General features: G+C 38.0%; 1 protein-coding gene and 1 non-coding gene across 3 annotated transcripts; one reads left to right on the top strand and one right to left on the bottom strand.

Moving 5' to 3' along the window:
* Positions 1-5,326: 5,326 nt before the first annotated feature.
* Positions 5,327-9,222, bottom strand: LOC121787189 (RNA-binding protein P-like). Of its 2 annotated transcripts, XR_006047293.1 has the most exons (3): positions 7,729-9,222; positions 6,851-6,929; positions 5,327-5,816 (listed from the first exon to the last, which is right to left on the bottom strand). XR_006047293.1 is itself a non-coding variant. In XM_042185850.1 (2 exons), coding segments are annotated over exons 1-2 (1,479 nt in total). In that variant the 5' UTR covers positions 9,207-9,222; the 3' UTR covers positions 6,674-6,928. The 2 variants fall into 2 exon arrangements, 1 of the variants encoding a protein (XP_042041784.1); XM_042185850.1 differs by lacking the exon at positions 5,327-5,816 and having other exon boundaries at positions 6,674-6,929.
* Positions 9,223-9,319: 97 nt separating this feature from the next.
* Positions 9,320-9,393, top strand: TRNAV-CAC. The gene has a single exon. It is a non-coding gene; the product is annotated as a tRNA-Val (tRNA).
* The last annotated feature ends 6,346 nt before the right edge of the window (positions 9,394-15,739 follow it).

Genomic DNA, 15,739 nt, shown 5'->3' with positions numbered 1-15,739 from the left:
ACCATTTTATTAATCAGTTGCACATGAGTTAACACGTTCAATTCACTAGCTGAATTTTTCTTGATATAATTAATAAGAAAACATTGCTCAAATAGTAATGGTATTTCATTGGCATCGCTTTAAAGCAAGTTTAATACTATAAATAAGAAATGGGATATCTTGTTATCGGTATAAATAATCTGATTTAAGTCTATAATGGATAGAGAGAATTATTTATGATATTTAAATGTCCACCAAATTTCTTCCCTTTTGCTTTTGTATATATAAGTCTCTCTATCTCTCTTCTCGCACGTACGCACGTGTGCACTAGCTAGGTAAAAAGAGGATACTAAGGAATCGAAACTTCTTTGTGCACTTGCAATTGCAACATTCTTTTTAATTTGCTTTTTTGGATACTAGAATTGAATGACATCCACAAGATCTAATTGCATATTTGCCCCAATTGGAATGTACATTAGTAGTGTTTGTCACTGTTTATTGGCACTATTTTGTTTCGATTTAAAACGATGGTTTTAAGACTACTATGCTAATTCTTTTTCTCATAACGAATATTATTTGATTGACCCCATCAAGTATTGTTGTTATTAGGTGTATGAGTGTATCAGTTTTGTTAAGTGGACATCTATCAATGACCTCACTATGTTTCCTAAATCAATTAAACCATCTACTATTATAAATAGAGTGTTTGTAATGAAATTGGAGCAACAAAATATTGGCCTTATGTGGAAATAGGCATTTTGTGATTAATGCCACATGGAAACCCATTATAGCAAATAAGGGTAATTTTGTCAATTAATTAATGTAAAATCAGCTATGGAATTATAAATTCAATGTTATGAGAATTATAATTTTTAGATTTATAATGACTTTTTTAATGATAGCTCAAACCTTTAAATTTATATAACTCTTTTGATTTAAAATACTTTTTAGTAAATAATATATTAAATTAAAGGTAATTCGCATATGAAATCATATTGAATAAGTTCACATAAAAAATTGCATGAGAAAATTGAATATGCAAGTATCTCAGTATACTTGGGTTATGCTAAAGTAATTCAGTGTTATCCAATATAAATTCAATGTCATGGAGATTTACTTACAATGTTTTGTTGAAGTACTGTATTTTGTCGAAATTGTTGATGATGCCGATAATAATTGGCATGAACATAAAAATAAAATAAATAAATAACTTAAAAGGTTATAGTATCACGTAAGAAATCACGTATTCATGCATGCATTTAAAAATAAAATACACATTTTTTTGCATCTAAGTCTTGTGCACATTCGTTCAAGAAATGTAAATAATCAAAGCCTATATATAGTTTAATATTACACTAATGGTTTGTCTACTGTAGAATAAGATAAGTTGATAAGATAATGGGAATTGTTTAATAATCTCATGGTGCTCGTGGAATTTCATCATGGAGGGAAGGGCCCACTGGGTCCCTCAAATTCTAGGCTACTTTTCTAGTTTTACATTTTTGGCAAAATATGATTAAATTTTGTGGGTTTAAGAATCATTTATTTTACAATCAAGGGTTTGGAGAAAAAATTCACCTGATTTATTATAGTACTACTATATTTCATGGAGAATTCGATGGGCTAATTTAGCTTTTGATCACATGGAAAAATTGAAATATCATGTATTTTTTAAGAAGTCTCCAAATTTCGAACCATACACTATATTTAATCCTATATATTTTCTATTAAAATACTAATCATGGGTTGAATAAATATCATCGGGCCTTGTTATAGGCTCTATTAGTAAGTCAATTGGTCCAACCCCAAATGCCAACATACAGTAAAATTACTTATTTCATCAATAATAATATACATATTATACATGTAAAATATAACATCATTTATTCTTCCTATAAATATGAATTCTACACTTTATTAATTGTCAAATTTATACTATTCAAATGAGATTTCATAGAACACATATGTAGCATCGCATTGACCTATGTGTGTGGTTTTAATCAAATAAAAAAAAGTCAAAGTGGAGATGATTTTATAGAGGCAGTCCTTCCGGGTTGCGCACCCTGCGCTCGGTCAGACCCGGCCAGATCAAATCCAATCCGATCCTAATCCTATACTACGGAGTAATTTTAATAACAAGTTTAATTCATCAAAATTAATAATTTTTATAAACAATCAATTTTAACATAATTTTGTTTACTCATAACAATATACATTGATTCATAACAATTGCAACTCTTATAATATGGGTCATAAGTCGGGTTTGGGTCGGATCCAAGTGTGATACAGGTCAACCTCACGCATCATGTGGACACGTGTACCCGAGCTTTTGTGGGGATATTTTTAAAGTGGTTTTCCCACTAAGGGAGGCCAAAGAAGTGTGATGAAGAATTGAAGAGATTCATTGCCATATACACATGAAAATGCTTAAGTTTAGATTCTTCCCATGATTTTGGATGCAACTATACAAGGCGAAGAGTGTACATTCCCTAAAGGTTTTTTCCTTTTTAGATACATCCTATTTAGTGCACTTCTATCTTTCTCTTTCTTTGTTTGGAAATTCTGTATATAATATCTTTCATTTTCAGTGTATTCTATTTTATCGATAAAAATCTTATTTTAATGGGTTTTATTTGTTTCCACTCTAACAACCTCTAGCTTCAAAAAGAAACCACATCTAAAGTAGCTATTTGACCTAAGTCAGCTATGATAAATGATCTATATATAGATGAATATCAAAAATTGAAACTTTAGCACTTACAATTTTCCTTTTTTAGTTACTACTATTACAAAAAATTTGCAAATAATTTCATTAAAAGAACTAAAATCATATATAATTTGAATAAAAAAAATTACATAACTGAAAAAATCGAAATGAAATTATGCATATTTCAGTCGGCCGTTACATTAACGTTTAAGCATGCGCACATGCACGTTTTTCCCTTTCTTCAAGCACGTTGTTGCGCATGCTCTAAGTAAACTTATAATCTTAAGATGATACAACAGACTCAAAGACCTCGTTAATGGCAAATGAACGATTTATTAAACTACCCCTAATTGTAATACAACAAAGATAGTTTTAGAAAAACCTAATTTAAAGCTTTGAAATATAGTAGTACTAGTTTACTTTGCTCTCACAATAAAAATCGACGTTTGATTTTCTGCAATTCTGCGTATGCTTCTCTCATGTTGATTCTATCCCCAGCAGATTCTACACAACATTTCAAAGCCAATTCAAATATGGGTGAAACACATTGCACAATCTTGTCAATTTCTCCTTGAAAATCCTTCAATAAATCGACATCTATCACTTCATCAAGAGTGAATGGAAGTGAGAGTTCTATCCATCTCTTGAAGCTCAAATCACCTCCAAACATATCATCATTAGGCCTCTTTTTAGTAAAAGTTTCGATCAACATAACACCGTAGCTATACACGTCACACCTTGTCGAAACGAGCCGTACTCATCAACTTCTTCACTACTCTCATCTTTCCTTTTGTATCTGAAAAATATTATCAAACCCATAGAAACAATTGAAATGAAAGCCACAACTCCAAAAGCAATGAATGAAGCTGGTTTCACCCTCTTCCACTTTGATTTGTGAGTAGTAGAAGCTGCAGGACAAATTCGGACATGGAAATAAAGCTATTAGTTGATATTGTTACCTGTGAAGTAGTTTTCATAGAGGTGGAAGGTGGTTAGCATTGTAAGATTCCCGACATCTCTTGAAAGGCTGCCGGTGAATCTGTTGCGCCATATTGCTAAGTGTTGCAGTGAAGAAGACATATATTCATGAAAATGTTTAAAGGAAATGAGCCCTGAATCTGATTGGATCCAATACGAAAAGAAACCAGGTTCTTGAGATTGCCAATCTCATGAGGTAGTAGTGTACCTGTCATGTTAAATAGTTATGACTCTTCAATGCTCGGACAAACCATACATTTAAAATGTAATCCAACACTAATTCATACGATTACCACCGAGGTATATACTCTGAAGAGATGATAAGTAGCCGATTTCCAAAGGTTTCTGCCCACTGAAAAAGTTGGAAGAAAGGACAAGAATCCCAAGTCGTGAACATTGGGATATATTTGTCGGAATCATGCCACTCAGTGAATTTTCAAAAAAAGATACAAACCAGCAAGAAATGGAAGATTACTGCACAAGTCTGTCGGAAGACTTCCACTCAGTTCATTGCTTGAAAAGGCCATAAGTCCCAGCTTCGACATGTTGAATATCTCAGATGGTATATAACCCGATAAATGATTTAGTTCGATCGACAGAAGTTTTAGATTTTGAAGCTTCCCCAACTCTTCTCCACTCAAAGAATTACAAGGATTTCTAACACCTGAGGGATAGCTCCACTGAGAAGGTTGGAGTTGAGGTCGAGGGAGACGAGGAACGAGAGGTGTCCGAGCTGTGGTGGGATGGTGCTCATGTGGGAGAGATTCAAGGCAGCAACTCTGTGGTGGCGCGAGCTGCAAGTGACGCCAATCCAGCTGTAGACAGAGCTGGAATTGGTCCAGTTTCTTGAAACTATAGCAAAGGGATCAGAGGTGATGAGTTGTTTTAGTGAAAGGAGAGCAGTTTGATCAGTGGAAAGGCTCATAGCTATTTTTGGCTAAACAAGGTAGTTCATGAAAAATTATGGTGGTGAGGAATGCATATGCAATAATGCAACACAACTTTTTCTCCATAGCTGCAAATTGGATATCTGTTATTCTAGTATAACTGCATATGCAATATTTGCACATGCTTTGTGTGTTTTCCCAAACATGGTTGATTTTACGTCATTTCTTCATTGATGATTGTGTCTCTAAATATTAGTAATAGTAGTATTTTTTTCATGTTCAAATGTTATCAGCCATAACAAAAACTCGAACTATCTCAGCTTTGGAATTAACGTGTCTCCTTGTTTGTCAGTTATAACTTCAAAATCTTAATCAATCCGTTTTCATTTGAAGGTATACATGAAGCCATTGATGAAGCATCGTAAGTTAAGAGGACGATGGTGCTGAACAAAATGAACGAGGAAGATGTTGAAGTCGAGGATGGTGGAAAGAGCTCTACCAAAAAACAGCAGCCCTAATGGAGTGGGAGAAAATGATGACAGTGAGGAAGAAAAGGTGCCAAAAGAGGAAGATTGAGACGATGATGAGTACGAAGACGCAGGGGAGGATAACGATGGCGAAGAAGCAGCAGAAGCCTCCCAAGAAGAGAAAGAAGTGAATCAGGATGAGTGTGCAGTGGCTCATGAAATTTATAGATTCACTAACACACTAGTCATTAATCATCATCATCATCATGCTTCAACAGTGATATAGAAATATTATTTTTCAAATAATGTAGTATTAATAAAATGCTCATATTTTCACCCTGAATGTGATACATATACTACCTTACAACTCTTTCACTACAAGACCAACATACTTCAATTTCAAGGAAAAATCAAACCTTACACGAGGAAGAAGTTAACCAACTCGCACGCCCGCCTTGACACAGTGACGGGCAATTCGTTAAATTGATTGCCAGAAATTCATTGTACAGTACCAATTGCCATGAGAAACTTTTAACCCTTTTGCCCTTCTACGAAATGAGTTAAAATTTAAGCAAAATCGAACATGAGCTGAAAAAATGCCCAAATCCAAGTCCGGGGCAGTAGAAACGAGTGGCTCATGGATCTCTCAAAAGAGAATCTGTAACAAATTCTCGAAGGCAAGAAAGAAGGGAAAAAACAAACAAAGAAGCAATCCGTCCAAGAGTAGTGTAACTCAGCTAATTTGAAGCAAGAGTGAGTTTGTAAACATGAGCCATCAACACGGAAAAGTAATGAAAGCTGCCAAAGAGGCCAACCGTTAATAATAATCAGAATAAGATCAATCAAAAAGATTTTTATGACAAAAGAAACTGAAAAGATGAAATTGCCAAAAAGAAATTGAATGAGCAATTGCAAATGAAAGTTGCAGATGTGTTTGTCTATCATTAAATCCACATCTTAGAGTTCCAGTTATAGAAAAACATACTGTAATAAAAAAGATAAAAAAGCATTTTCCCAGGAATTCAATACTTGATTTCAAATAATGTCCCCTGACAATATATATTCAACAAATTCCAAGTTGTAAAATAATCCTCTAAATATGTTTAAAGGTATTAAAAAGGTAAAACTTAATCAATGAAGATGCCTCAGGAGCTTCACTGTCACTGTTATGGACATACAGTTGCATAAATCCAGTAACCATTGTAAAACATAACAAACTAATTTAAGTGCTATGGAAGTTCAACAGCCAACATTTCAATGAACAGTTCTGAAACTACCCATTTTTGGGTGGCCAGAGTTGGGATTGTTTCGAAACAGGTATACATGTTTAGAAGTGCTTTGGAAGTTCAAAAATCATGAAATGGATCAAAGGTTAAGTGAAAAACGAGTAAAAACAATGTATTCTCCCATAAACTAAATGGTGGTCATTAAACAGAGAGCTAATAGAAAGAATGGTCTCGAAAAATACAAGGTCAAAGGGAGTATAGATCCAAAAACATTGTGCAACCAACTTTCTCAGAGCAACACAAAATAAAGTAGAAGAAAAACAAATAGTAATATAAAAGAAAAAAGATAGAAAAAACTAAAATATAAAAGGATATACATCCACATGTATTTAGCAGAATTAAAATGAAACATATGAAATGAAACAATAGTGACAGAACAAACTTAAAGTTGCACAAATATACTAGTAAACAAATCCAGAAGAAATTAAACAGTATGAAGAAATGCTGGACTGTAGCACACCAGGTTCTCTAGAAGGTTCATTAAATGGTAAAAAAAAGAGAAATAATACTAGGAGAAAATTAGAAGTTATAACACAAAACTGATACCATATTCAATGAGTCAAACCCTGACCCAAGAAATGGTAATGTTACCAACTTCTGTTTGTCCATCTACGCCATTATACATCTGCAAGAAAAGGCCGAGGCAGGTTATACAGAAAACATAGTAATAACATAGCACGACAGCATAGAAATGAAGATTGAACAAACTGAGTGAAATATTGCACTAAATGTGTGTTAATTTCCTAAGAGCATCCACAGCGTCCCGGCGGACCGGCGTGTCGGACGTCCGCGCGGGACGTCGCTTGCGGACACCGGAGTTCCGTGGATTTCCGAGGACGTCCGTCGTGACGTCCGCCATTGCGGGTTCCCGATGGACGTCCCGATTTTTTATTTTTTTAATAATTATGTATGTTTTTGTTTTAAATAAAGTGGTTGCATTTTCTCCGTATTCGTGTCGAAATTTTAATTCCGTAAATTGTTTAATTTGATGAATTTGTGAATTTTTATTATTGTGGATGTCCACCGGGACATCCGTCACACTGTGGATGCTCTAAAGATTTAGGCTTCAGTTATTCCCTAGGAAAGAAGTATGAACCATTCTGATAGACAGACGCTCAATTTACATCTGAAGTGATATAAAGAAACAAGAAATTTACTACTATAAAAGTCATAACTATTCCTCTCATATGCAGAAAACCTTGATATCAATTCTGTTTAAGGTACACTTCATATCTTATGTCCATAATTTTACTAGTTTTCCTTCCAAACAGCAAACAAGTTAAAACATCAATGCAAAACAGTGCTAAAGGAAATTATTTTACAGCATTGATGATCACTCTTTCTTCCAAATGTGCATCATATAACACAAAACACAAACATTTACATGTCCCCTTAATAAGATGAATATAGAAGAAGAATCATACCATTGTTTTTGAGAGTAACTGCTTCCACCAGCCCCTGGAGTCTTAGGCAAGGTCGAAGAAGATTTTCCATTCTGCAAACCTGGATAAGCAAATTGCACTCCCTGAAGCATCGCCCCACTCGTCACACTATTACCACCACCAGATACACCGTATGTGCCTAATCCCGGAACACTACTGCCACCACCGGATACACCATAGGCACCTAATCCCGGCACACTATTGCCACTACCAGAAACACCGTACGCACCTAATCCCGGCACACTATTGCCACTACCAGAAACACCGTACGCACCTAACCCTGGCACACTACTGCCACCACTAGAAACGCCATAAGCACCTAATCCCGGAACACTATTTCCACCACCAGAAACGCCATAGGCCCCTAACCCCAAGCCCTGCCCGCCCCCGAGCATCCCATAATACCCACCCAAGTTCGCATTACCAATCAAACCACCACCATACAACGGATTCACAAGCCCAGCCTGCTGCCCCAGCAAAGCCATATTCTGCACCTGCTGAGCCGCCGCCACCGCAGCCAGCATCTGCGGCTGCACCGGCTGCAGAGCAGTCGTTATCGACGCTGCTCCACTAGCCACCTGACCCTTCCCCTCCGCCGCCTTCTTGCAATGCAGCTGACCCCCTTCGAAAAACTTAACCGGATCCTCCAACACCTTCTTAGCCCCCTCCAACGTCTTAAACACGAAAATCGCATAGCCTTTGAATCTCCCCGTCTCCGGATCCATCCCCTTCGGCCCGCTCTCAATTTCCCCAAATTTTTCAAAAAACGCCAGCAGCCTCTCCGGGCTCGCATTCAGCGGCACGTTACTCACGTAAATCTTCCGCTGCGGGTAATCTGACGCGGAGAATTGCTTCTGCGAGACTATCCCGGCGGCGGCAGGGCCCAGTGGGCCCTCCGACGCCAGCTGGCACGAGGTCAAACGGTTTCCGACCTGAACCCTGGGGTTTTTCAACAATTTTTTCACAGATTTGAATGATTTGAAGGTGAGGAAAGCGTAACCCTTGCATTTCCCGGTTTCCCTATCAGCGACCACATTGAGATCCTCAATCTCGCCGTAATCCCCAAAAATAGACTCGACTAACTCGCGGGTGGCGTCCCAGCCGAGGCCGTGGATGAAGATTTTGCGGTGGCCGATGTCCTGGTCGGCGGCGGCTTTGACGAGGGAGAGGATGTGGTCGTCGGAAGAGGAGAGCTCGATGACGAGAGAGATGAGCTGCTCCTTGGAGAAAGGCTCTAGTAGGGTTTGGATTTCGGTGCTGGGGTCCGAAGCTGGAACAGAATCTGAATCTGAATCCGAACCAGATTCAGAAACATGGACTACGGGTTTAGGGGGCTTGGATTTCTTCTGCTTTTTGATTTTTTTGTGGATTTTGGGAGTTGGAGACGGCGGCTCCGCAGCCGGCGCCGGCGCCGGCGCCTGATTTGAGGGTTTTCGTTTAGTCTGCTTGGTTTTCGTCATTACTATCGCGAATGAAACTGCCCTACAAAACCTAAGATATTTATAGACAAAATCCTAAAGGGAGCAATGTTTGTATCTATATGTATAATTGTTTAGGAGGAATAATCATTGAGGTCTGGGTGGTGTAGTTGGTTATCACGCTAGTCTCACACACTATAGGTCCCCGGTTCGAACCCGGGCTCAGACAAAATCTATTTTTGGTATAACACTATTTGATAAAATCTGAAATCGTTTAAAATTTTAATAATATATAAGATTTTCAAATTTTGTTATTCGGTTTTTTGTATTGGATATTAGGATTATTGTACTCCCTCCGTCCCACGTTACTTGCACTCTTCCATTTCGACTCGTCATAAACTACTTACACTATTTATAGTTTAAGTTAGAATTAATGTATATTTTGACTCGTCATAAACTACTTACACTATTTATAGTTTAAGTTAGAATTAATGTATTTAATTAATATGTTAGATTAAGTTAAGAGCTCCTTTACTAAGTGATGTCTCATTACATTTAAAATTATAATTTAATTACACTAAAAAATCAATCTCAAATTTACGGCTTAAAATGAAAAGTGCGAGTAACATGGGACGGATGGAGTAGTATTATTAAAATTTGAAAAGTGCGAGTAACAAAATTTGAAAATCTTATATATTATTAAAATTTTAAACGATTTCAGATTTTATCAAATAGTGTTATACTAAAAAATCAATCTCAAATTTACGACTTAAAATGAAAAGTGCGAGTAACATGGGACGGAGGGAGTAGTATTTTTTTGGCGAGTTCACATTTTTCAGATTGGATTTCATAATTTAGATTTCAAATTTTCGGATTCAGACATTGGTGTTGTAAATTTTGAGAAGAAATGATATTGGTGGGCGAATTAAGACACTAGCTTCGCCTCTAAAGTGGGTTGCTGATGTACAAGTACATGGTTGTGCATCAAAAGGATTTTGAAGATTAGATAATGGACTTTAATAACCCCTAAGATTTTGCCAATCTTCATCATTCATATCAGTTTAATCTTGATTGGAATTATCGCATCGCAATTCACAGTTGACTAAAGTCTTAATTTGGTTCTTAACATATTGCGTTTTTTTTATTATGGTCCAAAACATTATCATTTGAATTATTTGGTCACTCACATTTGAAATCGGATCACATTTGGTCCATTTTGGACGGTTCCGTCAAATTTTTGACGGTTTAAATTACCGGGTCACAACTCCGTCACTAATCCGTCATTGAATGGGAGAAACTGATCCGTCACTAATCTGTCACTAATTGGGAGAAACTGATTCGGCAAATTTGATTCTTCACGAATTTCGGTAAAAGGTACAACTGCTGAAACCGAACGCACAACATCACCAATTTTGCTCAATTTTCCGCCCGGATAAAAATTCCACCATCTTCAGACACATTTGCAACCAGAATCATAAATTTAAGCACATACTGTAAACGAGAATCGGTATGGCGGCGACGCGGCCGATCGTCAGGATCGTAGGCAACGTGAGCAATTTGATGACTTTCGCGGCGGCGTTGGCAAATCTGATTCTTCGCGAGTTTTGGTCTCCACCTTTCCATCAACATCGGCCCCCATTGGAGTCCCCAAATTATCGCTCCTGCCGCGATCAAAATGGTCGTATTTCCCGGAATCGGATGTGTAGAAGCAGAGATTATGGCCATGGGAGAATTTGGAGGCGGGGCTAACGCGCGAGGGGTGTGGAATTGGGTTGTTGTCCTGCACCGCCAGCCGGAGAGATAGGTGAGCCGCGGGATATTCCTTGAATCATCGGCGGCGGCGTGGGAGGGAGAGGATAAATTGGCAAATTTCAATCTGTAGGGTTTATTGGCGTGGAGAATGAAGAAATTTGTGAGTTTGAGAGCGCTTGGCATGATTTGATGGTGGTGGTTTGGTGGGTATGGATTAAAATGCGCGCGGGCGGCTCAAGTTAGCGTGGAGGGTGCTTATTTTAGCATCGCTGGGCCAGGTGGAGAAGGAGATTGGGCGTATTAGTGACGGATCAGTTTCTCCCAGTTAGTGACGGATTTGTGACCCGGTAATTAAAACGTCAAAAATTTGACGGAACCGTCCAAAATGGACCAAATGTGATCTGATTTCAAATGTGAGGGACCGAATAATTCAAAAGATAATGTTTTGGACCAAAATCAAAAAAGCGCAATATGTTAAGGACCAAATTGAGACTTTAGTCTTCACAGTTTCACACATTGTTTACGTCTAGCTAATTAAAATCTTAAACTGTTGTTCAGAAATCAAAATGAACTTTAATATATTTTTAATATATTTTTAAGTGTTTAATTATAGCCTTTAAGTTATTAATTAATCAAGAAAAATCACTTATCACAAATAAATGTTATGATATCATATTTAATAAGTAAAAATCTTAAAATTACCATGTTTTCTACTCCTTCAATCCACCAATAAACATTCCATTTTGTAATTTCATCTGTCCACTAATACAAGTTTTTTTTTAATGAACCTCATATTCCACTAACTTTATTTTACTCACGTTTCATTATAAAACTATAAAAATAGGATTCTCCTTTCGTCACATGTCTTAAAACAGTGGAAGGTATTACTTAAAATAGTGGACGGAGGGAGTAATATTTTTACTAGAGAGGTGAATCTTTAAAAAATATATTGTGGGCGCCCATAAGCTGATACCACGTTTTGTTACTTTTTACCACAAATAAATCCAGCTGCTAACATATTACACCACTTTTAATGTCATTTTCCAAATTATGATGGGATAAAAACTGAGCTTTCATTTCCTTACATAATAATCAATCATGTGTTAATATTTCGCTTTCAAAATCTTCACACAGGATTATGTATAAATTATTTATTAAATTATTTATTAAAGTAAAGCATATAGTAATTAATTTCATGCAACCCAGTTTGTAACACTTAAGAGAATTTAGTAAAAAAATCTGTATAATTATCATCTAAAAATGAGGTTCAACTTGTCCTATACAAGTAGGTCGATAACAATATAAAATTAATAAAATAGACAGAGTGCTATTAATAAAAAAAATCAATTAAAATGAAAAATAGAAAATGAATATTACTCTTGGCCAAAAAAATCAGGGCGACCTCGTAAGAGCATCTGCACCGCAGCGGTGCTCGCTGGGACGGACGGCGTCCGTGTCGCTGGTGCGGTGCTCATAGTCGCCGCTGCTGCACTCCCTCCGCTGGCACGGCGCTGCTCGATGCATCGAGCACGTCCGTGCCGCTGAGCAGGCTACGTGGCGCGTTTCTATTGGCCAACGGATTATCCGTTGGAAATTCATTTTTTTTAAATCGAAAATAATACCAAAATTTAAAAAAAAAAATCAGATTCCCAAAAATATGACCGTTTTATTACTGTTTTTCTGTTTTTTTTTTATTTTTTTATAATTTTTTTTATTCTCAAAATCATCTATAAATACACACATTCATCATCCATTTTTCACCTGAAATCATCTCCCATCCATCTCTCATTTATATTATTTCATACAACTCATCTACATCTTCCTCTCTCACTCAAACCCTCTCAAATGGATTTCACCGATATCATGGCGGAAGCGGAGCGCCAAGAACAAGAATACTATGAACAATATCGTGTCGCCTATGAAGCCTATGTCGCCACCACTACCCCCGCTCCTTCTCCTCGACCAACTAGATCAATTCGCCGCTACATCACTTGTGACCGGGAGGGAGCCAACGAAAGGCTCGTTGCCGACTATTTTTCCGACCAGCCGCGGTTTCCGGAAGATTACTTTGGCGCCATTTTCGCATGTCAAAACGGTTGCTTATGCGTATTGTCAACACATTGTCCGTCCGTGTTGAATACTTTCAATCAAGTAGAGACGCAACCTGTCTGCAAAGTCTCTCGGCGTTGCAGAAGTGTACTTGTGCCATCCGACAACTTGCTACTGGGCAAACAACTGATCTCTTCGACGAGTATTTGCATGTCGGTGAGTCAACTGGAATCCTATGCCTTAAAAAATTTTGCGACAGCGTTCGTTCTGCTTTCGGTGAGGAATTCCTTCGGGCACCCACCACCGATGATTGTCAACGGTTGCTTCGTCTTCACGAAACAGTCCACGGTTTTCCCGTTATACTTGGCAGCATTGACTGCATGCATTGGAAGTGGAAGAATTGTCCGACTGCTTGGAGGGGGCAACACTTAAGCGGTCATAAAGGCGGCGACCCAACACTTATCCTTGAAGCGGTCGCCGACTACCGCCTATGGATTTGACATGCATATTTCGGTATTGCCGGATCCAACAACGACTTGAACGTGCTCTATTCTTCACCACTCTTCAATGATGTTTTGAATGGTGTAGCACCGGTGATCGACTTCACCGTCAACGGAAATGCATACCACATGTGTTACTATCTCACCGATGATATCTACCCAAGGTGGTCGACTTTTGTGAAGACGTTCAGCAATCTGCAAGACCCGAGATGGGTTCTTTTTGCGCAGCGTTAAGAGTCTGCTCGGAAAGACGTCGAAAGAGCTTTTGGGGTCCTTCAAGGCCGATTCAACATTGTGAAGGCCCCGTCTCGGCTGTGGTACGTTAAGAATATCGCCGACATCATGTACATGTGTATTATCTTGCACAACATGATTATAGCTGACGAAGGACCGAGGGCGGCTAACTTTTACGAATAGGATGAAGCCGGAAGCTCAACCGCGAGGTCTCCCCCACAACGAGGTGTGCATACGACGGTGGGCGAGAGGATCGAAACAAGAAACACAATGCGCGATACCCGAACCCATACTGAGCTACAAGAAGACCTAATCAAACACATTTGGGCAAAATTCGGCCACAAGTAGTGTGTTTTTTTAATTTTTAGGATTTTAATTATGTAATTTTTATTTTTTTTGTAATTTGTAATAGTATTCCGGATATTTTTAATGCATTTTAATATTATGGAAATGTTTTTATTTAAATTGAATAATAGAATGGTTGGACCCTTGAGCATGTTCTTGCGGAAGAGCATGGATGTGGGTGTTGTGCTCTTGCCTAAGAGCATGGAGTAAAAAAATAATAAAAGTGGATCCGGATCCATATCCGTGCTCTTGGGGATCAAAGAGCACGGATGAGGATGCTCTAAGTATCTATGGTCCAAAACCAACAGGCATGAAAAGCGCTGTGCTATTTATCTATAACTTTATCTCAAAAACACATTAAATTTTCTATAAAAACCTCACACATAAAAACCACAACTTCATCATCATTGTAAACCAAAATATCTCAAGTTGAAAGGAATAGATTTCTTTCTAGTTGTTAGAAGAAGATCACACAACATAATTAGAAGATCACAATAGATCACCACAAATCAAGGGAGATTATTTGGAGGAATATTGAACCATAAATAGAACATAGCAATAATGCTAATATAGGTTTACCTTATTTGTAAATATCATAGCTTATATAACATTGTATGATCTGTGTTCACAAGTACGATGAATAAGAAAACCTTTTCCCTATATTGAGTTTCAACATGGCATCAGAGCCAGAACGATTGTGGCTCAGAAAAATATCATCATAGGGAAGCAGTCTTGAGAATTGTCCGATATTTGAAGGGAACGGCGGAACACGGGCTTATGTTTGCAAAACATGGACATATGGAGATACATGGCTTTACTGACGCGGATTGGGCAGGAAATCCAAATGACAGAAAATCCACTGCCGGGTACTTCACCTTTGTGGGAGAGAATCTTGTAACAAGGAGGAGTAAGAAGCAGAAGGTAGTAGCTCTATCCAGCGCAAATGCAGAGTTTAGAGGAATCAAGAGTGGACTGATAGAGATATTGTGGTTACGAAAACTGATCATTACGTTGTTTATCAAGAAGAAGAATGGCAAGATCACGTGTTTGATTATATACGTGGATGACATGATCATTGCCGGAGATGATGAGGGAGAGATAGCCGAGCTAAGGAAGAATCTGTTTCATGAATTCGAGATGAAGGATCTCGGCCTTCTCAAATATTTCTTGAGAATTGAGATACTAAGGTCAAAAAAGGGGATATTCATAAATCAGAAGAAGTATGTACTCGATCTGTTGGCAGAAGTTGGGATGGTCGATTGCAAACCCGCAGATACCCCGATGGTACAAAATCATGGACTACAAATAAGGGAAGGAGCAAGACAAGCCGACAGGGGGAGATACCAACGACTGGTTGGGAAGCTCATCTATCTATCCCACATGATGCCCGATATTGCATATGCAGTCGGTGTGGTAAGTCAATTCATGCATGCACCCCAAGAGGAACATTGGGAAGCAGTCTTGAGGATTGTCCGATATTTGAAGGGAACGGCAGAACACGGGCTTATGTTTGCAAAACATGGACATATGGAGATACATGGCTTTACTGACGCAGATTGGGCAGGAAATCCAAATGACAGAAAATCCACTGCCGGGTACTTCACCTTTGTGGGAGGGAATCTTGTAACATGGAGGAGTAAGAAGCAGAAGGTAGTAGCTCTATCCAGCGCAGAGGCAGAGTTTAGAGGAATCAAG

This window comes from Salvia splendens, chromosome 22 (genome assembly GCF_004379255.2).
Source record: "Salvia splendens isolate huo1 chromosome 22, SspV2, whole genome shotgun sequence".
Classification (NCBI taxonomy): Eukaryota; Viridiplantae; Streptophyta; class Magnoliopsida; order Lamiales; family Lamiaceae; genus Salvia; species Salvia splendens.
Note: the sequence above shows the minus strand (reverse complement) of the source record. Positions and strands in the feature narration are given on the sequence as shown.

Coding starts and splice junctions, on each gene's coding strand:
- LOC121787189 (XM_042185850.1), bottom strand. CDS start 9,206: ATGACGAAAACCAAGCAGACTAAACGAAAACCCTCAAATCAGGCGCCG.